Below are 27372 nucleotides of genomic sequence, written 5' to 3' on the forward strand. Positions count from 1 at the left end.
ACCCAAATTAGACAGATATACTTCCAAATAGCATCAAATTGAATTTATGAATGTCAATTTATATTACATTTCTAGATATATAATAATTATACTTTTCTTAGGTAACAATTATGTTAAGTGGTTGTATACAACAAAACAACAATAAACCCAAGTTATACAGGTATACTTCCAAATAACATAAAATTGAATTTATGTATGTCAATTTATAAAATGTTCATCAGTTAGATTCAATATCCCTTTTTATTTTTTGTCCATCTGCACATTTATTTATTTATGGATTTGGGGTTAAGTGACTTGCTCAGGGTCACACAGCTAGGAAATGTTAAGTTTCTGAGTTAAGATTTGAAATCAGGTCTTCCTGACTTCAGGTGCTCTATCCACTGCACCACCTAGTTGTCCCCATTCTATACATTTAGACAGACAGATAGACAGACAGACAGACAGACAGACAGACACACACACACACACACACACACACACAATGATCAGTTTAGAATGCATTTTAAAAACCCATAGAATGAATAAAGAAAGGATCTGCACAAAAATATATTTCCCAGTTTATTTTTCTTCTTATACTCATTGAGTATTTTTATTGTACATATGACTTTAATTTTATGTAAAAGTCCATCTTATTTCTTCAATTTTGTTCTGTAATAAATTGACAATGAGTTATTGTACACTTCTTATACTATCCTTTATAATTTATTTTTAAAAGTTGCCATTAGTGTTTAATATGGAATATGATTTTAGGCATATAAGTTTTTCATCATTTGATTACCTAATTTTCCTAACTATATTAAATAATTCTCTCCTAAATTTTTACAGACACATCACATTTATTTTATATGTAAATAATTACCTCTTCTACTTCATTGATATTATTTTATTTTTTTTTGGTCTAATACCAGCTAGCTTCAGTACAAGCCTCATCTCCCTCAATTTCTACTTTCCTTATCAAACTTCATGCTCTGTCATTCTTACCCATTTAATCTTTTATAAAACAACCATGTTTTTGCTAATTTTTATTTTAAAATTTATTATTATATGAGAACTATTAATTCATTTAGGGATATTGTAATTTTTATTATCTTAACTTTAGGTATCCACTAACACAAGAGAAATTTTATAACTGTCACAAAAGTATGCCGATGAATTAATTCTCAAGAATTAAGTTATGTGACATTTTTGTTCTATTCAGGACAGATTCATAGATGTTAATTAGTGCCAGTTTGAATATGGACTAGATATTCATCCAATAAATGCTTGTAGTTACAGGTGACATAGAAGAAACAAAGAGGTAAGAGAGAAACAGAAGTAGATTTTTTGCCCTTTTAATGTGGGAACTCAGGAGAAAAAGCTAGACAAAATGACATGTTTTAGTCTTTAAACTACATCTATATTTGAATTCTAATTATTTTAATGAAGTAATATATTAAAATTTCTTCAAGATTTAAAAGTCTTTGGGTAGGCTAATTATAATATAATAATTATATTTAAAATAAATATGTGAATCATTCTTCAGTAGTAAATGGAATTTTATCATTTATTCCAATACCACTTCATGAAATACTATTAATTAATGGCAATAGCAGGAGTTTCAAGTTGTCAATAAACATACCTGTTGGTGTTTCCTTTCCATTTCTTCAAGCTCTTCTTCTACCTTTGTCTGCTTCTCTTTAACTTTCAACAGCTCTTCATCCTTGGCCTGAAGCTCTTCCTCCTGGCGGGTAACTTGCAGTAGAGGCTTTACCTGTGGCAAAATCAGAAATAAGTTTAACACTGTCTTTGTTTTCTTTACATAATCATGTAATACATACTACATAATCAAACTGCCATTCAGAAACATACAAGCAACTAACCTTAGTAAAAACTCGCCACCACTGCCAATGACGTAATTTTAGGTAAGCTGCACAGTTACGCTGTAAGACTTTCAGGGCACTCAATTGTTGCTGTTTCTTTGCAAATGCCCTTAGAACCGAAATAAAAAGAAAGAAGCATATTTATGCTAAGTATTGGGATAAAATTTATAGCTTTTGAGATGACCAAGTTTTTTGAAATAAATAATATGGCATATTCTTTTTAACTTAATGGAGTCAGAGAAGAGAGTATTCTAATTAATAAAATATTTCCTCTCCTACACACTACACATGATCTTAACAAGCCACCTAACTTTGTTAAAGTTTACACATTTGCCAAACCAATCTGTTCTTTATTCATTATATGGATTTTTAAAGTGTATTGTAAACTAATATTATTTTAATTGTCCATGTTTATGACTCCAACCTCATTTCCTTTCCAATTTAACAAGAGTTGCCTTGTGTTCTCATCTATATGAAAATCTTAGATACTACTCTAAAAGTCATGTTTCTATTCTTTTTGAAAGTATTTTCTCCCACTTTTATCTTGACTTTCAATTTATTTTCTCTTCCTTTCCAATTGTATGTTTATTCTTATTCTTAAAAAAGCATAAGCTTGCCTTACTCTGAAAAATTTTGCTTGACCATAATGTCCCTATTAGCTACTGTGGTATTTTCTTTCATGGATTAAACTTCTTGAATAAATGCCTTAATCTCTACTGCCTCCATTTTCTAGATCTCTACAACTGGAGATATTCTATCTCCAGTTCATGCTCCTGAAACTACTCTTTTAAAAGTCATTTTGACTTCTTAATTGTTGAATTCAATGGTCTTTTGTTTTCTTGACCTCTCTACAAAATTTTATTTTATACTGTTACCTTCCCTCTACTTGGAACTCTACCCCTATGGTTTCTGTCATTCTGGCTGCTCCTTATGTTTCCTCTGATGACTATTCTTCCCTCTCATTCCATAAACATATGTGTTTCCCCCATGTCATTTATTTTCCTCTTCTTGAAAAATCTACTCAAAATTCAAATTAAGACCACAAGCTACACATGTAGCTTTTCATTCAACAGTACTGAAATCTTTTATTGCAAATGTACTAGATATCTGACTTAGAAAAAATAAATCAGAACTCATTAATTAAATCCTCACTTCTGGTCACCCTCCTAACTTTCTTCTTCCCAACACAATAACCTCCTTTTCTTCCTGTCATTCTGTTTCACAACGCTGGCATCCTTAGTTTTTCTACCTTCTGCCTTCTTGAAGTCCAATAAGACCTCATGTCATAAAGTCTTCTTTTAAGACATATCTCCATTCATGTGGCCACCACTCCTTCATTGTCTCTCAGTCAGATTATTTCAAGAGGCTTATTTCCTCAACTCCCTACTCTATTTTATCCAACATTTAGTTACTAAAGTGATCTTCCTAAAGCAAAGATCTGAAAATGCCCCTGTTATTGTCTTACTAATTAAACTCTACTAACTTTAGGAGAAAATATAAACTCCTCTTTTTGATAATTAGAACACTGGCTCCAATCTACCTTTCCAAGCTTATTATACAGTACTCCCCATGACCCATAGTGGTCTAGTCAAATTGGGCTTCTTTTTGTTCCTCCTGGTTAATACTCAATTTGCCATATTTTCCTATCTTTGCAGAGGCTGTCCCTCATGCATGGAACACGTCTCCTCTTCAACTCTACCTCTCTACACCTTTTTAACATTCCTAGTTTCTCTCAAAGTTCAGCTCAATTACCTCTACAGGAGACCTTTCTCAAGCTGCTAGATCTACCCTCTATACCTAATAATAATTGATTTTTTTTGGGGGGTATATACTTATATGTGGATGTTATCTTACCTGATGGACTATAAACCCCATAAGGGAAGACACTATATTTGGATTCTCAGTGCCCCATGCAGTAAGTATTTTAAAAAATGCATTTATTCTTTTATTTACCATAATTGTATTTCAGGTTTCTTGAGAACAAAGATCTTGAGTTATTCTTTTAGCATGTAATATAGGACACAGAATACATTTTTAAAAATTTTATAAATATTTTAAAGATTATCAATTTTCAAAGAATGAGAACATTGTAGAATATTCTTAATGATAAAATCATAATGAATTTTTAGTATAGAAATCCAAATATATCTATATAACAACAAACATTCATTAAGTAAGCAACCACAAGGTGCCAGAAACTATGAGCATAAGAGAAACTACATAGTTCCTGCCCCGAAGAATCTCATTTTCTATTATGAGCATATAAAAAGTTTGCAATAAAGTACATATAAGACACACACAAAATAAATATAATGGTTTGCTAGTGGTAGAAAAGAGGATCAAGATTGGAAACTAAAAACTGAATCAGGAGAGGCCCCTAAAAGAAAGTGGCACATAAGCTGAGCCTTTCTTGGTTATAACATCTTTGCAACCTTTAATGTGCTAAATAAATGCCAATAATTATTGTTTACATAACACTGCCTAGCAACTTACTTTCTGGCTAAGTAACCTCTACAAACAGCCTGGAAAAAGATGATGATGTCTGTAATCTTTAAATCTCGTTCTTCCTCCAAGTGGGCTAGAACTCCAGCTCTGAAGAATATCTTGCTCTGTCCAATTCTGTACAAATTAGGATCTAATTCTAGGGCTCGGATCTAAGAGACAAAAATTGGTTTAGTTTCTGCACAAACAACAATATATAATACCAAACAATAACTTAAAACTTAAGGGAAACCTACCATTCGTTCACAAGCTTGTTTACCATCCATAAAGCCTTTTGGAATAGCATTTGGAGTTAGAATCTCATATCTGTAAAAAAGGTACAGAGCAAAGAGACCTCAATAAATTTTTAGTATATATCTATGTTCTCCTTTATTGGTAGCAACTTTTTGTCTCTTACAGGTATATTATAGTATACTACATTTTGTATGATTGAAAACCCCCCACTATAAATATATAACAAATTATATAATATGTATATTTTGCGTATCTTCCCCTCCTCATGTTGGAATGTGAATCCCTTGAACGCATATGTTGGTACCTTTGTATTCCCAGAGCCTGAAAAGTTGGAAGTACTTAATAAATGCTTGTTGATTGAAAACTTGAAAAAAGATCATGTTTAAGTCTTCCTATCCCAGATGGTGGCTACTTATTTGGCCTGAAAGGACCAAAATTATTATTGTTTCTTTCTGTTGAACAATGAAGTTGAGCATAGTTGTTAGGGGCGATGAAGCACTGCTCTCTCTTTGAGAAGTGCCACGGACCTGTATACCATGTCAGCTGGTAGGGTGGACCCAGGAGGTAAAATGGAGTTTGGCCTCTGAGGCAGGAGGTTGTGGAGTTAAGGAACTGCTATAGGTTTCTTGAGATGGCAAAGGATATGTTCTCTTGCTACATCTCCTCCTGTGCCAGCAGCACTAACTCCAGAAGCTTTTCTTTTGGGGGCTCCGCCCACGCAGTTCTGAGTGGGCTGGGCACAATCCAGGAAGAAAGGCAGCATAAATAGACAGTCTTGAGCAGAACTCTTGCTTCCTGCTACCCCCACTGAGAGGATGACTGAATAAAAGACAGAATGTTTGCACCTCCTGGTCAGTCTGTCTCTGTGTGATCCAGGTTGGAGCTGGCCTAGTTGTGGCCACCAATGCATGGGCAGACGCTACAGATAGTGAATCCAAAAAGTAGAAGTAACTTTAAAATGACATTTCTATAATTTTATAAAACATACAAAAAACTTTCACATATTTTATCTCAATTACCCTCAAGGCATAATGGAACTGCTATCCTCTTATATACAAAGAATCTGAGGTTCAGAGAAATTAACCAAAAACTATGTTAAAGTTTGTATGGCTTGAGATAGCCCTTGAACCCAGTCTTTTGACTACAAAGACTAATCTTCTTCCTATAAAATTATCATAAAATAAAAATGGTTCTAAGACTAAAAGGAATATATATGCTTTATATCCCCAGCAGTAGGGGACAAATACCTACACAAGGAAAAGTCATTTCGGAGCAGTCAGAAAATTTCTTAATTTACAGTTTTTATTTTACAATTTTGACAATTTTACAATTTACAATTTTAATTAACCATTTTTAGGGGCTAGCTGCATGATTTTCTGTTTATTTTCTTCCCTCTGTTATAAAACAGATTTTAAACTTTCTAGTTCAAATATGATAAATATTTTGCTTTTTACCTTTGGCATATGAATTAGGCATGGGTAGAATATTCAAAGAATTCAATTTCCTGAAAGCTAATCATTTCCTTTCTGTTCCAAAAAAATACAAAGTGAATTATCTATTACACTATTTAGCATACAATGTCACTAAAATGCCACATTTGTGGGGTCGGGATACAAGTAGCCAAAAAAGGCCTAAGAATTAGTGAACTCTAAATTAGATATTTCTTGTAAAATAATAAGTTTTGATCAATATCTTATAGAGCTGGAGTTCTTAGCCTGGGGTCCAAGAATTATTTTTTAAAGAATATTTTGACAACTATATTCTAATATAATTGGTTTCCTTTGTAATTCTATGTAGATTATATATTTAAAAATATTATTCTGATAAGAGGCCCATAGATTCCCATAGTAATATCCAAAGGATCATACATGGGGATTTTAAATCAGGTAGAATGAAGAGCAGTTTATCAGTGCAAGAACATGACTCAACTTGAGCACAAATACCAATAAATTTGAAAACTTTCTTCCTAAGGAAATCTATAAGGAAAAAGATAAATGAAGAAAAAGAACCTAAACAATAAAGAATGAATTTTCATCTTTGATAGTATCACTATCTACTATCCTTATTGACCCTATCATTTTTCTTTCCCCCCCCAAATCAGAATTATTTCTCTAAAAGGCAAGAAAGCTAATCCTGAGATCTGACTAGCCCTAGAAGCTACAACTCAAATCCTATTTTTGCCTGTAGATATGGCTTGCTGGTCTCCTAACGGCATAGAAAGGCTTACTATAGAATCTAGGTATTTCAGTCCTGGTAGAGATTATCCCAAAGACAACATTTGTCCTATTGACCAAACTTGTCTATCAGAGATAAATGTTACCAATGTTGTCAAATAGCTTTTTCATAAATGTCGTACTATATTTTGTTTCAACTCTGAGTTTAAAATAAGTCAGTCCTGCCAATTAAAAAATTAAAAAAAAATTAATATCTTCTCCCAACATCATTTTGTAGCTCTCTACTCTGTCCTTTTCATTATCCTATTAGATTCTGACTACTTTTCCTCCTTTATAATTTAGTTAAAGGAGAGACTTAAAAGGGTAGAACAAATAAAAGTTAATCTTATTGATAATTAGTTCAGAGTTATCTCATTGAACATATATTTTAAATTAATATTTCTTTCTCTGAATGCCTTGTCTGTATTAACCACATATTTGGGGGCAGTGACCATATCTGAACCATAATAAAGTTTCAGTAAGTGTTTATTGATTAACTGAATTTCTTTTAAAAAAGACACAGAGATTGATGCGTGATCTCAATATGTGTCATTTTCCAGTGCTTGGCAATACACTCAAGTGATTTTAAGAAAAATAGGAAGAATTCTATGTAACTATTACCCTCCTACTATTTCTTGAGAATTACCACCGCTTTTTCAGTTAGAAGTGAAGCACATGTAAAGAAATCTGAAGTCTTGGTACCTCTGTCTGAATTCCTGGAACACTATCCGGTTTGGGAATCCCTGTCGACAAATTCTAATCCCTTCCAAGACACCATTGCAACGGAGCTGATCAAGAACTAGATGAGGATCCAGTTTTCCAGCCTAATTCAAGTAAACAATAGTTTAAAAGTTGTTCTTTATAAAATGACAAATAAAATTTAAAAATTAGCAATGAAATTTACAATTTAAAAATGCTTATAATTTGGTATATAAATGTATTTTACTTAGTACTTGCCCTCTTCTCATGATTGGGAATGATGCAGCGAACAAAGTTAGGGTTAGTATTTCGAAGGGTGGCCATCAATTTAGTGAGAGATTCTTTGTATAACTGCCCAACAGTACGAAACATGCCCTTTTTGGTTTTATATGCTGAACCAAAAGCAGTCTCTGTCATGCCAGTGACTTGATCCAGACCCACAATACGATCCACTGGTAAAAACAAGAAGGAAATATAAAATCAAACCAATTATGACTTTTATGAGAAAACAAAACAACAGGACGGAGAGAAATAGGGGAGCAGCACAAGCTTTGTGAAACAGATGGTAAAAGGGAATGTCATTGAGGGAAGGCAATCAGCATATCCAGACACTGGGCACAAGCAGTGGAATCATAAGCCACAAACTTCCATGGCAAGATGTCTTAGTGCTTTGATAACTTAAATAAAGACTAACTTTTAAAAACATTAATTGTCACATGGAATGCTTTTCAAATGGACACTATTTTAAATAAATTATCTTGCCTAAAACTATATTAAGCAAACTATGAAATAAAAATTCAACTCACTTTTACTACAGCCCTAATATATAAATTAGCCTATAAAAGAACCTATGAAAAAAAGGTTGACATAGAATCTTTAGGAAAATGAATGAATGATGAAAATTCCCATGAAACAGAGATCACAGATTTTCTCCATTTAACCATTTCTTTTTCAGAAAGAAAATATTGGGAACATGATGAATTTAAACAGTTTGGGAACACTTTAACTGTATAAATTTCATCAGTATTCCAAAAGTGTTAGAAAGACTGAGATAAAAGGAAAGAATAAGTGCTATGTAAAAATCAAAGAGCAGGAAAACAAAAACACAGAAAAGTGTTTTTGCTTTCAATTACCTAATTTTCAAGAATAAATGCCTGAATTTTCCATGTGAGTACTAACTAAAATTTCTCACTGCAACTTTATTATGAGTTATTTTAAAAAATGCAATCTACTCTAATAGTTATTTTTACTGTATCTCCAGATCACTAGCTTAGAAGAATATAAATAAATACTCTTAAATGAACAAATTTTAAAAAGAAAATTCCTTTGTGGATTTTTTTTTGGGGGGAAGAACACAAACACAAAGAAAAGAAGTAGATATCCAAATTATTTAGAACTGTTTCCCTTCCATTTAGTTAACTGTAGCTGAATCACTGATTTTCCCAATATCTCCACGAACATCATAAAAACAGGAAAAAACAAAACAAAACAAAAAACCCTTTGAAGCCTAATATCTTCCTTTATTAAAAACTATTCTTTTATAACTAAAACTAAAAATTATTAACCAAATAAACAGCTAGAAATGAAATGTACACACTGCTAATTCATATTTATTTGAGTAGTCAGTTTATATACACTAAGGGGCTACCTTTTAATTCTAAGCAGTAGTGGAGAAGTGGTGGCATTTTTATTGTCTTGCAAACCTCAGTAATTAATGCTAAAACTTAATGTCTGATGATACATTTAGTCTATTATTTTATGCTGAAATTATCAGTCAAGATTTAAAGCACTAAAAATTTGAAGATACCTGATGTTGCTAAAAGTTCCTAGAAAAATATAATTCTTAAATAATAATACATTAAGTTTGTGTGAGGAGGAAAGGGGATTAGGGAGAAGTCTGTTTTTCTGCTTATGGGTTCTCAACTTCTATAGTTATTGCTGCTATTGTTATAATTATACTCAAAGAAAGCATTTGTTAATATATTTTACTTTTGGCATTTCCAACAAGAAATGTCCAAACAAATGCTTAAATTTATGAAACATTTTATGATATTTCTATATAAGAGGAATTCCATGCAATCAGTACTAGAGTTCTGCATGATGGTGGTGTATGAATGAAATCCTTTGTTTTAGTAATCTACATTATATTGTGGAACAGCAGAATCCTTTTAATTTTAACCTATATTATCTTTAATTTACATTACTTACAATGTGAACCTTTAAAAAATAGTCAGCACTGTAAAAATTACTAATGCAAAAGCAAATTTATCATGTCATATTTTTTATAGTAAAACTCTACAAATTTAAAAACACTGTTACCCATAAGTATGCTTTGTGAAAAGGGGAGATATACCCAGATATTCACCAATTGATATGAAGAGTTGAAGAAGGAGGGAAAGGAGAAGTGAGTATGTGCATATATAGCATTTAACATGTATCAGGAATTTGCTAAGCATCTTTTACAGATATTATCTTATTTGATCCTCATTACAAGTGAGTGCAATTAGTAATGAGGCAGAGGTTAAATTATTTGCCCAAGAGATTAAGGTTACATTTGAACTCAGGTCTTCCTTTCAGGTCCTATGCACTATCCACTAAACTATCAGCTATCCCTAAAACTGGTAATAATGAGTTTGTGGGGGGGAAAAGTCCTTTGGTTTTTAAATCACCTTTATGGAGGCTAAAACTAATTTTATTCTTTGTTTTATGCTCATGTTTCAGATTTGTATACTTTTATCATATTCTGGTAATTAAATGTGGATTCCTTGGTACAAAGGAGCTAATTAAATATTGCCTTCCAAAATTGTAGCCGATTATATATATATATATATATATTTAATGAAGGCCAAAATTTCTTACATGCTAAGAAATAGAATGCTAAGCTCATTAAAATGATTTTTTTATTATACTGTTATTTTTTGTTATATTTTACAATATCCACAAAGTGGGGTAAATGTCTGGCTCTGGTGGGCATAAACTTTGTTAAACTGGACAAAAACATATAAAATCATGGTTATATCTAAAAAACCTACTGGATAAATCTAAAAAATGAAAAATGAAAAGCAGTTTTAATTTTTATAAAAACACGTACAAATTAGAAAACAAATGTTTTAATGTCATAAATGGCAGTGATGAAACATTCTTAAGGTGATGTTCTTGAAAACAGAGACTTTTATGAGAAAAAGTAATTTTCAATTTTTCAAGGGTACATAATTTCAAGAAATGCTTGTAGGTTCCTTGGGGGGAAAAAAGTAATTTTGTATTTTATGTCACAAAAATTATTATTTTCTGCATGCATGTAGTACAAAGGTCATCATACTCACATTTAAATTAGGTGAATAGTTTCATTTTTAGAGCTAACATTAATTTTTAAATTTAATTTTGAACAATGTGGATAATTGTTTTTTACATCTATAAGTATAAATATTTTAATTGTTACTTAATTCTGTAATTTTTGTAAATATGATATAATCATATTCTTAAAACATTTACGATAAACCCCTTATATGCACCTTATAACTAAAATTTGTTGTTCGGAGTAAAACAATGTCAAAACTGAAAACTTAAAAAAAAAAAAAAAGGGCAAAATTAGACATCCAAATACAAGGATCTGGGCTTCAAAAACAATTTCAAGAAATACATTATAAAAGGTCTTAAATCTTTTTAAATCTGATTTTGTGCTGCCAAAACTAAAATGTTCACATATTAATTTTCCTGATGTACAACTCTGACCAGATTACTCTCAGATCATTTTAGTGCAAAAAACAATAAATCTTTAACATCTTTATGGTATCCAAATTTATTGGCCTGGTACTGAAGGACTCCTTTAATTTCAACATTGTCTACTTAGAGCTGGAAGGGACTTCAGAGGACATCTAGTCCAACTTCCTCATTTTCTGGGAAAATGATAGTACAAGATGGGTAAACTGACCTGCTCTGATCAACAGGCAATGTCAAAAGTGGGGTATGGATTTCTTTGACACCGGAGCTGCTATTCCCAGCCAGAACACTGTTACCTCAGCACACAGTTAGGTAAACTGATCCAACATAGGTTGTTATATTCCCAAAGTCATAGAGCCTATAAGATGAGCTTCTTGGGGAAGGATTGAATCTGGGCTATGAAGCATGGCTAACCTGGATTAGAAGGTCCTCAAAATACGTGGGTGGTGGTACAGAAGCTTTGAGCACACAGATTTGAGTTGCTCATGGCTCCTTTCTCCTTTGCAGTTCTCATGCCTGCTGAAGATACAGCCTTTCATCTGTAAAGGACCCCTGAAGATGTGGGAAAAGCTCCCCAAATTCTGGATAGGCCATCATCCCTGCAATCAAATGACCTTCAAACAATTTGCTGTAGACAGTTACCCAGAAAGAGTGGGAACAACTAGATTAAGCTGATAGGGATCTCATCTAGGTTACAATAAGAGTCATACCATTCTGTGGTTTCCAGTGACTAAACTACTGATAATCAACCATAGATGTTAGGGAAAATAATCACTCTTTAGCTGAGAAATTTTCACCAAGACCCTATTTCTCTTTTTCAGGGCCTCCTCAAATGGACAGGGTCTAGCACATACTACTCTCTCACCTATCTATCTAAGAACTATGATTTGAGTCTAGGGTTTGTGAATAAAACTCAAGATCCTTTCTGATGCCCATAATGCCCACCCAAATACTAAGTGATACATTTTTAAAAGTTATGCCTTATTTTTCCTTCTTTAAACTATTCCTTCAAGACCCAGCTCAAATGCCATCTCCGTGATATTTCCTGGTCACCTTTTGTCTAAGATGTCCTTTTCTAACTTCTACTTCTATAGCATTTGGCCTATATCACTTATCAAATATGTGCTTGTTATTATATATTTTGGTATTACATGCAACAAGTACTCAATAAATATTACAGAATGACCAATCACTTTTTTTCTCTATTCATGAACATCTGCTCATTTTAATATGTGTACTACTTTTCCATTTTGCCTATTACTGACATCCTTACCCGCAGAATAGAGTCACACTAGGACCCTGAGCTACTTTTTGGCAAGAGTCCCAAATTTGAAACGCACTTTAAATTGAAGCACTACATATTATGGCAGTTAGAAGGAATATAAATAGAGAGCATAGATGTGAGTTGAATATGAAGGGATAATATCTTCTTTTAAAATGATGCAATTTCCAATTGTCCCCAGCAAAATAAATAAATGAATGAATGAACAAATAGATAAATAAAGATGATGAAATTAAGAGGTTGGGGGAATGTGCTCAGAGAAAGGAAAAGGGAAAAATGTAATGGTGCAAATTATCTACTATAAAAAATGAGGCAAGAAAAAGTAGAGAGGAGAGAGGAAAGGAAGGGTGTACATGTGAGCTTTACTCTCATCAGAATTGGCTCAAATAGGCAACAACATACATGCTCAATAGGGACATTAGAAATCTATCTTATCCTGCAGAAAAACAGAAGGAGAATTTCCAAGTATATGGAAAGTAGGGGAGGGTGATAAAAAAAAGAGAGCTTCCTGGGGGAGAGCACTATTGGTCAGTAGCAAAACATTTTTGAAGAGGGATGAAAAGAGAGAGATAATAAATGGGAGAAAATATAATTAGCAATAATAATTGTAAAAAAATTTTTTTTGAAGCACAAGGGTCTCATTTCTTAAACATAGGGGGAAGTGAGTCAAATTTATAAAAAAAAAAAAAAAATAAGAGCTGTGTCCCAATTGACAAATGATCAAAAGATATGATCTGTACCCAAAGGGCTATAAATTCATGAATATCCTGTGACCTAACATTATCACTATTAGTTATGAATACCAAAAGAGATTTGGAAAAAACAAAAAAGAAAATGATCTATATTTACAAAAATATTCATAGCAGCTTTCTTCTCAGGGCAAAAATTTGAAAATTGAGGGGATGCCCATCAATTGGGGAATGGGTCAATAAACTGTGGTATGCATTTGTGATGGAATATTATCGTTCTTATGGGAAATGAGCAAGATGCTCTTTGGGAAAAACAAAACACTGGAAAATCCTTCATGAACAAGGTGCAATGTACTATACACAAAGTAATAGTGATGTTCTGAGATGACCAGTGTAAATGATTTTGCTATTTTCAGTAGCACAATCATCCACAACTACTCTGAAGAACTTAAGATGAAAAATTTTATCCATTATCCAAAGGAACTGATTGTGTCTGAATTCAGATTAAAGCATTCTCTCTTTCTCTCTGTCTTTCTTTTTAACTTAATTCTTCTCAAGAAAAAGTATTTATTTTCATCAGGGTAAGAGATCTATTATCTTCTTTCACAACTTGACTTTTATGGAAATGTTTTGCATAAGTTCATATGTGGGTTTTTAATTCTGGGTGGGGATAAAAGAGAATCTAGAACTCAAAAATCTTAAAAACAAATGTAAAAAATTTGTTTTGAATGTAACTGGGAGAAAATAAAATATACAAAAAAAAATAAATTGAAACACTTTTAGCTGACAATACCTTATAATTTCACACAGGTCTATCTGCTATTCCCATAACACACTTCATACAGATGCCCAGGACATGGTTACTATCAAATAAATATTTGACCAAATTAAAGAACTTCTACCACTACTCAATTAAACCAGAATTTAAAACCTCATTTTAAAGTTTGGGGATATAAAAGCAAAACTGAAAGATTCTTTGCCCAAAAAGAGCCTTTCAGATCCAAAAATTCAAAAGAATGAACTAGATTCCTACTCAGTATCTAAATGACAATCAGTATTTCCAGATTCTGACTCTTTCCCTGCTTCTGAAAATTACCTTCTATTTATGTATTTGATTGTGAAGATTTATTTAATCAACTGCAATTAAGTTGTTATTTTATGGATAAAATCATGGCCTATTAACAGAAATTATGGTGACTGAAAATTATTACTAGAAAATCTGTAATTCCTTTGTCCTCTCAAATGAGGTACATTATGTACAGAAAGACATAAAAAATAAACATAAAAACAAATGAAAAACTGATATAAACCACTACATATTTGTCTGTAGACATCTGTTAAAACTATTTAAAAATTACACATTAATTCAAGAAATTTGAAAAACATCATTCTGTCTGTCAACCGAGATGAAATAAGATCACAGTTTAGTGCTCTTATGTATCTGTAGGGGGTCACAGTCAGTGGGGAAACTGGGTAAGGTGTAAGACCCTCAGCCCTGAGGGAACCTGCTAACAATGTCTAGTTTGGCTCCCCATCTCCTCTGAGGGCTCTCAGCCTTCCTGAGAAGTCAAGGGGCAGTGACAACTTGTGTTGTGATTGAAGTAGAGTAACACCAGGTGGAAGAGTGATATCAGGTAGCAAACTACACAGCAAGTTGTTTATGTGGTCCCACATGTGCAAAGTTTTTTTTTTTTGGGGTTACATTATAAAAAGGGGAAAGTCTTTGAAATAAGGGGACTCCATTTTTCCACCATCCTGAGGACTCCTACCTCATCTCTTCTCTACTAGGAAGGTATATATTAATCACCCTGGTGTGAGGGCTAGGGAAAGCAATGGTACGTTTTGTTATCCCTTCTTAGGGACTCTAGAAAGGAGACTACATGTATCCAAGAGATAATCTAGTCCAAACCCTATATTTTACCGATGAGGACAATGAGGCACAGAGAAATCATGAGATTTATCCAAGTCCACACAATTACAAGATAGCCAAGATTGTATTCCAAATCCCTCAATTCCAAATATTACACTAACCACAATACTTTAGTGAACAATACTAGAATAATTTCTTTTATATTAAAATTTTTATTTGTAATTTCTTGTATTAAAAAATATTTTTTTTTCTATCACTCTCACCTTTCTCTAAAATAGAACAACTAAAATGATGATGATGATAGTAATGATAACAGCTAATCTTTATATAGTGCTTTTTATGGGAAAGGTACTATGCTAAGTATCTTACAATTATTATTTCATTTAATTCTCCAAATAGCCCCAGAACAGGGGTAGTTTCATTTTCTTTATTTTGAAGATAAGGAAACTATGGCAAAAAGAAATAAAGTGACTTTTCCAAGGACACATAACTAGTTAAGTATCTTAGACCCACTTTCTGACTCCAAATCTAGTGATGTATGTACTGAACTACTTCGCTGCCTAATAAATACATGAATAAATAAAAGTCCATGTTACAAATATACACGATGAAAGATAATAAATTTCCACATTGCCATGTATTTCTCATTCTGCCTTTTAAGAGCAACACTTCTCTAGCAGGAAGTGGATGAATCACTTGCTTCATCTTCACCTGTTACTGTACTGGTCGAAGTCCTAAGATCTTCGAAAGGTGTTTTTCTTGATAACTTTGTTGTCAAATTTTTGTTGTTAACTTTTTTTTTTTTAAACTTCACTCTGCATCAGTTCTCAGAGTTCCTCTTGTGAAATCAACCATCCGTTCCACTCATTTCTTAAAAGTATCCCATTATACAGCATACATTTTGTTGGTCAATCCCTAACAGATGGATAAAACTTTATTTTCCTAGTCCCAGTCCTGGCCCCCCAATAAAAGTGCTATATTTTTGTATATACATGGATTCTTTTCCTCCTTATCTTTCTAGAGTATACACTTAGCAATTGTATAGCTGAGTAAGCACAATTTAGTAAGTTTGTTTTTCCCTGAGACAATTGGGATTAAGTGACTTGCCCAGGGTCACACAGCTAGGAAACATTATATTAAGTGTCTGAGGCTGGATTTGAACTCAAAGTCCTCCTGACTTCAGGGCTGACACTCAATTCACTGTGCCATCTAGTTGCCCCCTACAACTTCGTAACTTTTGAAAGCTTAGTTCCAAATTGTTTTCCAAATTGAGAGGAGCAGTTCATAGTTCTATGAGTTTATTAATATATTATTTTCCTATAGCCCCTTCATCGTTTGTCATCTTTCTCTCTGGCCATCTTTACCAATCTTATGGGTATGGGATATGAAAAGAAACGTTTCTGTTCTTCTAACAGTTAAGTATGTACTTGATTTGGACTAAGTGAACTGAATTCAAGTATATTCTTAATATATCACTTACCTTTCATAATCAACTCTCTGGTTATCAACTCATTTTTATTATGTCATTCCCAGTGCAAAAACCATTCTTCTTTGCAGAAAAAACAGAAACAACAACAAAATCAAACAAATCTACCTTCTCTCTATTGTCATTTATATCATCCCAGTTACCCCAAGAAAAAGTCCTACTTATTCTCTGATCTTATATGTGTTGTATGTTGCTTTCTCTTATGGCAAGCTTAAGCATGGAGAATTTATTTTCTCACAATCTTCCACCCTTTTCTGGCCTAGAATAGAATTTACTCTTGTTGCTTCTTCTATCTTTTGAAGAATGAAATTAAGGTAAAGCAAAAAGCTCCTTTGTTTTCGACAGAAAACAACTCCAGTAGAAACAAAATCTTAACTCTTTCTCCCTCCACTGACCTTCACTCAAAACCTTTCTACTTTTGTTAATATTTTTATATTTATTGTATAAAACACTACTGCACCATTGAAAAAATATATAATCAAAAAAAGAAAATGAGTTTATCAGGTGGTAGGACTGAGGGATAATTTTTGATCAGGGATTTTTAACCAACAGCCTGTGAACTAGCTTTTTGAAAACATATTTCACAGGGGCAGCTAAATGATGCAATGGATAGAGCACCAGCCCTGAAGTTAGGAGGAATCTGGTCTTAGACACCTAACATTTCCTAGCTATGTGACCTGGGCAAGTCAATTAACCCCAACTGCCTGCTTCAGCAAAAAAAAAAGAAAAGAAAAACATATTTTACTAGAACTGATTTTCTTTGTAATCCTATATATTTTATTTTCCATATTAATAGTATCATCCTGAAAAGAATTCACTAGACTTACTAAGGGGAGCCCATGATACAAAAAAAGTTAAAAACCTTTACTTTAGATAATACATGTGGTTCATTGGTTTTTATGATATTCACACAAGGTGAAGAAGGCCTCCAATAGTAAACTTAACAGAGAAGATGAACATGGGTAAAGATCTGCATTAGAGAGAATATTCAAATCAGTGAGATAGCTCCATTTGAGTAATAACTTAGAGGAAAACATATAAATTTTGCTTTTGTAGGTGACAAAGTTGAGAAAGAGTGAGCAAGAATGAGAGTATGCTATAGTTAACAGAATCTATAGAAATGGACTGAACTAAATAAATGAAATTCTATAGGGATCAGTGTAAAGTCCTTATATATAACAAAAACGACAAAAATCAACTTATTGAGTATTAGATGAGAGAAACTAATGGGCAACAGTTGAATTTTATATATCAATGGCATATTGAAGAGAATTAGATAAAAATGATAACTTGATTCATAAGAATTCTGGAGAAAAGAAAGGAACGGAGGCAGGGGGAGGGGAGTGAGGGTGGGGGAATTACAGATCTCTAATTAGAGTCCAAAGCCATCCAATACATGATAAAATATAGGAAACGACAAATTAAGCAGCTTTGAAAATGTCTGGAAATAAATGGATAGAATAAAAATATTTCTTATATTCAAGATTACTAAACATTGGGGAAATTTATTATTCAGCAATTACTAGTTAAAATTAAATAAGAAGGGGCAGCTAGCTGGCACAATAGATAGAGACCAGCTCTGAAGCCAGGAAGACCTGAGTTCAAATTTGACCTCAGATACTTAACACTTCCTAGCTGTGTGACCCTAGGCAAGTCACTTAACCTCAATTGCCTCAGCAAAAACAAACAAACAAATAAATAAATAAGAATTTGGAGAACAGTCTCACATCACATACATTAAATTCCTCTTTTGGGAAGGGGGGAGGGTGGAAGGGGGAAGAATTCTTTTTGACTTAGGTCCAAAAATGATTAATAAAGAAGAAATCATGAGAGTACTGGTGAATTCAAGTCACTAAGGAAAGATCAACAGTACAAGATATGGCAAGATATTACTAAACCATTGGCTAGCAGTTTTTAAGAAATACAAGTCCAAACAAAGTCTAGATTTTGATACAAGAGAAGACAATGGATTATAACTGATATGATTTAATCCTCTTTAAAGATCATATGGAATGGTGGATTAAACACTGGATTTATAGTTTGTAAGTCCTGGGTTAGAATTCTGACTCAGACATCATTAAGCTTACTTGAGTCTCAGGTTTCTCATTTAGGAAACAGTGGCAATAATAGCATCAACCTTGTAAGACTGCTAGGAAGACAACATGAGATAATTTGTAATTTGCAAGTCTTAAGTGCTATATAAGTATAGCTATTATTATTCTTGCAAAAACTATCTAATCAGTGTCATTTATTACCTTAGTATTTTTTTGGTAAGCTAATGCCCCAATAAGTAGCTCATTCTTTTTTCCTTTATTTTCTGATTCTTTGCTTAACATACTTAGTTATCTTCATTTTTTCCATGAAGTAGAAAGCTACTTGTACTGATCTTTGCTTTTGTGTGATGAAGTAAAAGGGTTTTCTTTATCTATTGATATAAGCCTATCAATCATACTAAATAATCATTTATGTGTTATATTGTATTATCTCTTTTCCTACTAATGAACCATCTTTATATTCCTTGCATAAATACCATTTGATTATGATTTTTATATATTACTGTTATTTGATCTGTCAGAATTCTATTTAGCATTTTTGTATTAATTTGATTCATTTCACAAGTGTGAGGAACCCAAAAGGCGAACGTGATACTCATAAATAAAGCTTAACATATTTCCAGTGACAATCTATATATGCGAAATGGCATTTCGTCATTCACTCTGGCTGGAAAAACAGTTGGGATGGTTATTTATCAAGAGTATAGATAAGGAAGGCAACAACCTAAGTAATGCAAAAATACCCACAAAATGTAAAAAGGGTATAGTTTGCTCTGTAGATGCATTCTGACTCTATAAGAAAACATGGATAATATCACATAAGATAAGAAAGCATAAACTGGTCTTGATGGATAAAAGAAGGGGTAAATCTGTGATATAACATCATCTATTAAAGTATTCCTTAATGAATTAGTTATATAATGATTTTTATTTTGCTTATCTAAAGCAGTATGACATGCTTTCTACTTCATAAAAAGGAGGTCAGCAAGTTATCTATTTCATTTGGGAAAATAGTTTATAAAGAATGAGGACAATAAAAGTTATTTGAATTTTTGATATAATTTTCTTGTGAATCCCTTTGATAGAGGCATCTATTTACATAATATCATTAATGTCCTGTTCAATTCTATTTCTGACAACTAGCTTATTTTAAGCAATCTGTAGAATATCATAGGAGCAGGCTACAGTTCAATCTGTATCTTAATAAAAATCTCTACGTCATACCTGCTCCAATTATTAGGAGGTTTTTTTTAATTGCATCTAATCTAAATTGGCTTGTTCACAATTTTTACTCCTTTAACCTAATTCTGCACTCAGGAACTTAAAAGAGAATTATGTCTTATTATAATCATCTTAATAAATCTTAGATCTGACAGACATCAAAAATACCTGAGGATATCTTCTATCATTGTAGTGCACCTCCTCTTCTGGACTAATTCCTTGCTCCCCTCCCCCCCCCAGCCCCTGAACTCTTCTACTCTTCAAAAAAAGAGAAGGACTTTGACCACAGGAATCAAGGGACTCTAAATTGCAAGTAGTGGTGATGGTTGTAGCAGTGCCAAATTTGGCTTATATGCAGTTGAAGTCTGAGATTTGGATAGATTTTGAAGGATGAAGAAAACCTTGAAGTTAAAACACTAAAAAAAACAAAACAAAACAAAACAAAAAACCTAAAAAGCAATTTTTAGGGACAGTTTTTTAAATGACTTACTCAACCACAGGGAAGAAAGAGGTAGGTTGGGATAAACAAAAAATTTTTGTAGACAAATAAAACTAGCTCCTTTGCCTTCCAGAACATCATATTCTATGGCTTCCTGTCCTTTAATGTTGCAGCTGCTAAGTCTTGTGTAATTCTGATTCCCTATCCCTAATATTTAATTTGTTCCCCAATATTTATTGAGAGACAAGATTAGCCTCAAGTTTTACCTACCCAGCAAAATTAAACACAATACTTCAAGGAAAAAAATGATCATTCAATGAAAGAGCAGAATTTCAAGCTTTAAAAAGGAGAAGAGTAGAACTGATCAAAATAATTTTAAAAGAAAAAATATGATGGCAAAATACACAAAGGATATCCAGAGAGGAGGTTGAAGCATATTGATACAGTAGAAAAGCACTTGTTCTGAAGTCAAAGGACTGAGGTTTACCTATACATACTTGAAAAGTCATTGAATACTTCTGGGCCTCAATTTTCCCGTATATAAAATGAAAAGCCTAGGTTGGATGGTCTAAGGTCCCTTCCAGTTCCAGATAAATAATCCTATGAAGGGTAAAACATGTAAGATCTATGACCAAGTTTGAAAAATTTTAAAAACCAACCTACTTACAGGGATACATGGCTTACTTCTATAAAAGATTAGTCATAATTTTGGATATCACTGTGAGTTAAGTGAAATTTCTAAAGAAATGTATTATATGTGCAGAGAGAAGGAAGAACACAAAGACAAACAAGAAACTGCCTAATCCTAAAGTGGCAATGTGGCAATATTAAGAATAGCATTGGGAAGACAAAATACCAAAAAAAAAAAAAAAAAAAAAAGGTTTTAAAAACTGTTCAAAAGAAAAAGAACAAAGAAAGCTTGAGATTACTTCTTAGGGTAACCTATGTTAACATATGACAGAAAAAAGCAGAATTATTCCATTACTAATGATGCCACCACCATTACAACAAGAACTTATTATATTAAATGACTATTAAATGATTTCAGTCTGATAGGAAACAGGATGATTTTCTGTTCTCCAAGTCAGATTAAGAAGGTTTTCCAACTCTTTTAATCCTTCTATTTCTATTAAATGTAGAAATTAAATAGACTAGGTGCCACAAGGAAATTCAGACCAATAATACTGCTGTAGACTTTCTAACTCTTTATATTTTGTACATAATAATGGATAATATATCAATTAAAAGAATAAATATATGATAATGCTATTAGTAAATTAAATAATATATCAATCATAAATACTTCTATTTGGTAATAGAGCCTTTATGAATATAATAGATGAAGGATATGATGTCACACTTGAAAAGGTTTGTTTTTGGAGGTACATAATCTAAAAGTATATGGCTTAATAAAAATATTTACATAGAAACATAATCATATCATATCTGAAATAGCATAGTACTAAACTTATAGGGCATGGCAGAAACAATTTCTCTAAAATCTGCGTATATGGCATGATGCTAGCTGAAAAGTACTTTCTAATCAATTGGTCAACATTTTTTGGTATTTACTTTATTCTGGGTACCAAGTTAGACGCTGGGCATACAACAATAAAAGTATAGACAGCCCCCCCCTTGCTTTTTTTAAAGATTGTATTTTAGATTTTATATTAATTTATATTAATTGTTAGATTATATTGTAAAGGAGGCAAGAACACACACACACACACACACACACACACACACAAAAGCATGTACAAAAAACAAAGCTGCCACAGGACCATACTGAAATGTTTATCTACCTTCTCTAGGAAGCTTTTCCTGATTCCCACAGTGCCAGTGACTTCTTTGTGTTGGTTATTACTTGTACAATGTTCTTTGCATGCTGTCTCCTCCCTGAAATCAGAGACTCTTTTGCCTTTCTTTCAATCTCTAATGCTTAACAGGGTTCTAATACATAGTAATAGGTTCTTTATGAATAATTACTGACTGCAGGGTACATAGAGGAGAGAGAGATGTGAGAAGACTAGAGAAATAGTAAGGAGAGAGGGACTGGAGAACTTTAAATATCAGAGGAGTTTGTACTTTTAACCACAGAGATATTAGAGATCCAATGAGTTTAGGAAGTAACATATTCATACTTTTGCTCTAGACAAATCCCTTACTAGCTATATTGAAGACATATTAAAATGGGGATAGATTTGAAGTCTTCAAATATAAATTCATTTCAACAGATCTTATCTGATCTTGTTCAAGATCAAATAGTTGATCTTATTTGAACTTATTCCAGAGGTTCAGATAAGAAGCAACAAGGCCTTGACCTAATGAGTTGGTTGTATGAGTGGAAAAGAATGGGACTCATGAAAGATATTTTGGAGATGTCCAAAAGGCTGTTGATGATGCAGGACTAACACTCAGAAAAAATGAATATGGATCTGGGAATCATCTGCATAGAGATAAAACTTGCACAGTAGCAGATATGAAAAACTAAATAAGAAAGCATACAGAGAAAACAGAAGAAGCCCCAGGGCAGTTCCAGGCTGTGTGTTATACAGATGATGATCTGGTAAAGGAAAATGAAGATTTATCAAACAGAAAGCAGAGAGCTGTGTCATGAAAACCTAGAGAAGAGTATTTAAGAGAGGAAGATCCTCAACAGTGTCAAATGTAGCAGAAATATCAACAAGGATGAGAACTAAAGAAAGTCCAGGATTTTATAATTATGGTAATCTAGAAGAGAAAATTTTCAGCTAAGTGATCTGGTTTCATCGATAAAAACAACTTTGCTAAATGCCAAAGTAATAATTCTGTCCTCTTATTTAGAAACCTATAAACAAGAAAGCTCCCCCACAAATAGTCCCAAGGTCTGTTTGATCAAATACATTAATGGTTCTTCGAATTACAGAATCCTCATGAGTCTAAGGGCACCTAGTCTGTCAAATGCAGGAATCTATTTTAAAACATTATGTTCTCTACAGCAATTTTAATTAAATTTAATTAAAATTCTAAATTTTCCCCTTTGCTCAAGCTGCCAAAATGCATCTAGTTTCCATATTCACAGTCGATTCAGAATTTTCCACTTTGATGAGACTGACATCTTATAATCCCTGTTCCTCAAAATTTCACATCTACTTTTTTTTCCCTTGGTGGAAGCAAAGGATTGTTAATTGAGTTGATGCGGATTAATTGGATAATGGCTGTACATGAATATGACAATACTATTGTGCTTTAAGAAAGGATGAAAAGAACAATTGCAGAGAAATCTTGGAAGACTTGAGATGAGCTGATGCAGAGTGAAGTGAGTAGAACCAGAATGATTTTTTCATCAATATTGTAAAGAAAATCAATTTTGAAAGAATTATGAACTCTGTTTAATGCAATCATCAGCCATGATTCTAGAGGACTGCTCCTCACATAGTTGAGACAACTCCTTCCGCACATGATAAATGAGAGAATATTTTGTTCAAATTTGTAACAGGATTCCCCACCCCATCCCCACTCCTCCATTGGGGGGGGGGGGGGAAGGAGAGAAGAGTACATTTTTTTTTAAACTAATTGAACAAAGTTAACTGATTTAAATTTTTAAAAAATATTTTATCACTCTCTGTCTGTCTCTTCCCCACTTCTATTCTTTCCCTATTATCACAAAAGTGATAACCTTACTAAGGTCAATAATTCTGAACCTTTATCTTTAATCTAATTCTCACCTCTTTACTTTCTTATCAACGAGTTCTCTCTTGTGTATCTTCAGTCACTCCCTATTTATTCTTTCCTATCTCCTATAAACTTGTAAAAGTCTTCCATGATATTAAAAAAAAAACTTTGTGAATTGATCCTTCTGCCCTATTTCAAGAGTACCATCTTTCAGTTTTCCTTTACTATGAAGCACCCTCATTATACTCTTTCCATCCTTAGCTTCAGAAACACAACATTCTCTCAGTTATCTTCCTATGTCTGCTACTACTACTTAATTGTGGCTCATCTTCTGCCTTGCCATTAAAGCAGGGATAGGGAATATTTTTTCAAATGTCATTTGGATATTTATAATATCATTTGTAGGCCATACAAAATTATCAACTTATAGAATTCAAGCAGTGGGAGGGAAGTTTTTCTACCTAGCTTTCAGTTCATCATTGCCTGTGGTTGATTATGCAAATGATTCCTCACCCTTGCTTTATTTATTTATTTATTTTGTCTGAGGCTGGGGTTAAGTGACTTGCCCAGGGTTACACAACTAGGAAGTTGTTACTTATTCTTTTCTTCCCTTTCTAATATTTTTTTCCCTTTAACCATTACATTAATTCCGATGACTCAACTACTACCTATATACTAATTGCTGGGGAAAAAAATTCTAGGGGCAGCTAGGTGGCTCAGAGGATAGAGTACCAGCCCTTAAGTCAAAAGGACCTTAAGTCAAATCTCACCTTAAGACACTTAACACTTCCTAGTTCCAAGTCACTTAATCCCAATTGCCTCAGGGGGAAAAAAATCTAGTTGTGAACTTTCCAATGAGTTCCAAGACCCAAATTTCTACCTGCCTAAAAATATCTCTTCTGCCTTCAAACAATATATCCAAAAGATTTATCTTTTTGGCTAACCCTTTTTGGATTTTTTCCTATTTATCAGTGGCATAACCTTTCATTGGAATCACAATTCTCCGCTCCTTCCCTCTGAAATATCATAGGCAAACAAGACCTATAAATTCTACCAACATCTCCAGTTTCTTATTTTCATCCTTTTACAATTAGCCTAGTTTAAGTCTTCTTTACTATGTGCCTAAGATGTTGCAATGGTTTTCCTGCTTTACTCCATTTGTCCCTCCTCTCCATCATACCCACTCCATGCATGAGTCTGCTCCAAAATCATTCTAGCTACTCTGCAAATGTCAAACGCATTTGTTCGACATGCAAGGTTCCAGACAATGTGGTACAACTAAACTTTTTTTTCCTCATTCCGCATTTCACACATTTGATTGACCCATCCAAATGACACTATACCCAGACTTCTTTCTCATTTCCTGATATTCACTGCTAACCTTTATTGACTGCATTCCTTCTCATTAAAGTCAAAACTCAAATGCCACCCCCTTCATGATGTTTTTCTTGACTTTGCCCTTTTCCCCCAGATATCACACAACACTTTAAAAATATACTTCTCTAAGTACTAATACTTCTTTTGTAAGGCTTTGTATCTCTGCTGGGGTCTACAATACTGTATATAGTGACTTTAACATCATTCTTTTGATTTTGATTTGATTTTGAATCTAGTACCTGAATTGTGATTCCCAAAGAATAGTTGTATTAACATTGAGCCAATTTCAATTATGGAGAAACAATTTTGGCTTCCAAAACAGGGCAGTAATTGGAGAAATCAGAGAAAATTAATAGTATTATTATTATTCTGGAGGCAGTGTGTGTGTGTGTGTGTGTGTGTGTGTGTGTGTGTGTGTGTGTGTGTGTGTGTGTCTTCCAACCTATGGTTTCACTGTCAGGCATTAAACATTTAAGCCCTGCTATGTGGCAGGGAAGCTAGATGGCACAGAGAATAGAGTACCAGGTCAGGAAGTCTTGAGTTCAATTCTAGCCTTAGACACTTAGTAGCTATGTAATCCTAGACAAGTCACTTAACCCTGTTGCTTCAGTTTCCTTTCCAGTATCTTTTGTTATGAAAACTCCAAATGAGGGTCACAAAAGAGTTGGATCCAAATTAAATGACTACATAACAACAATATGTGCCAGGCATTGTGCTAAGTTCTGGAGATACAAAAGGAGAGAGACCAGGACAGAAACTGCCTGTAGAAGATGGGATTTTTAGTTAGACTTAAAAGAAGTCCAAGTAGAAATGAAAAGAGAAAGTATCCTAGACATAAAAAAAGAGCCAGAGAAAATACCCAGAGTTAAGAAATGGAGTGTCTTGTTCATGGTAAACAAGAAGGCCAATGTTACTAGGCTGAAAAGTTATGTAATGGGGAATAAGGGATACTGGAAACAGAACAGAGGGCTATGTTACAAAAGGTTGTGACTGCCAGGTGAGTTTTTTAGTTAACTCCGGAGGCAAGAGGGAGTCAATGGAATTGAGTATTTGAGAGGTTGTGTGTGTGTGTGTGTGTGTGTGTGTGTGTGTGTGTGTGTGTGTAGGGGCAGGGTTTGGGAGCAAAGCAATGACATAGACGTGTGCTTTAAGGAAATCCCTTTATTGGCTAAATGGGAGGATGAACTGAATTGAAGTAGTTAGCCTGACCAACAGGATCTCCAATAGAATGATGGCAGTGTCAAAGAAGACGACAATGACATATTTCAGAGACAAGACGACAACACATTTCAGATGTTGAAGAGATGAAATCGACAGGCCTTGGAAACAATTTGGATATGTGAAAGGATGAAGAGCTTAGAATGACTCCTATGTTGTGAACCCAAGGGACTGAGAGAATGGTTGGTGTTGGCCTGAATAGTAGTAGGGAAGGTTAAGTGGAGAGATTTAGGGGAAGAGACAATGTATTGTTATAAAAACTTTTGATAAGAAAATTCCCTGGATTGTGGATTGGCAACTTAGAATCTTAGAGGATGTTAGTCTTATTAAAAAGTAATCTCCTTTTGGGTAGGAATTATTTAGTTCTTTGTATTTGAATCTTCAATTTCTAGCACAGTGACTGGCACTTAATACTTGTTGCCTGATTGAAAGGACTTGCCCACAGTCACTTTCACCAAGACAAGCCCTTTAAATATTACTGCTTCCTTAAAAAAATAAATTCAGAAGTCAGAAGCTTCTAAGTAAGATAAATGAATTTAAGAGTAAAAAAAAAATTTAAGAAACACATTGCTATCACAAGCAGACTAATTTCCAATTTCCAAGGTTTTTACTCAATTACATAATTTCTACTACTTTCTGGGATCAGTATTCTTTGGTTCTTTGGAGTTGTCCCTTCTTCTAAAGAAGAATTACTATAGTTCTTCTGGCAAATTCCTTGTTTTCACACCCAATGCCCACTTTCTCTTGAAGAGTGTGGAAAGGAAGAGCTATCAGACATGGGAACCTGACATTAACAAGGAAAAATGGTGGTTTTAATCACCAAAAATTATATTTGGTAAAATAAGTTGATCTTTT

General features: G+C 33.2%; 1 protein-coding gene across 1 annotated transcript in view; it reads right to left on the bottom strand.

The window, feature by feature from the left end:
- Positions 1–27372, bottom strand: part of MYH10 (myosin heavy chain 10) — a 185257-nt gene that overhangs the window by 45277 nt on the left and 112608 nt on the right. Inside the window, 6 exon segments of the mRNA XM_074311912.1 lie at positions 1619–1750; positions 1860–1968; positions 4353–4513; positions 4598–4667; positions 7511–7632; positions 7766–7959. Coding sequence (XP_074168013.1) covers positions 1619–1750; positions 1860–1968; positions 4353–4513; positions 4598–4667; positions 7511–7632; positions 7766–7959 — 788 coding nt within the window.

This window comes from Sminthopsis crassicaudata, chromosome 4 (genome assembly GCF_048593235.1).
Source record: "Sminthopsis crassicaudata isolate SCR6 chromosome 4, ASM4859323v1, whole genome shotgun sequence".
Classification (NCBI taxonomy): Eukaryota; Metazoa; Chordata; class Mammalia; order Dasyuromorphia; family Dasyuridae; genus Sminthopsis; species Sminthopsis crassicaudata.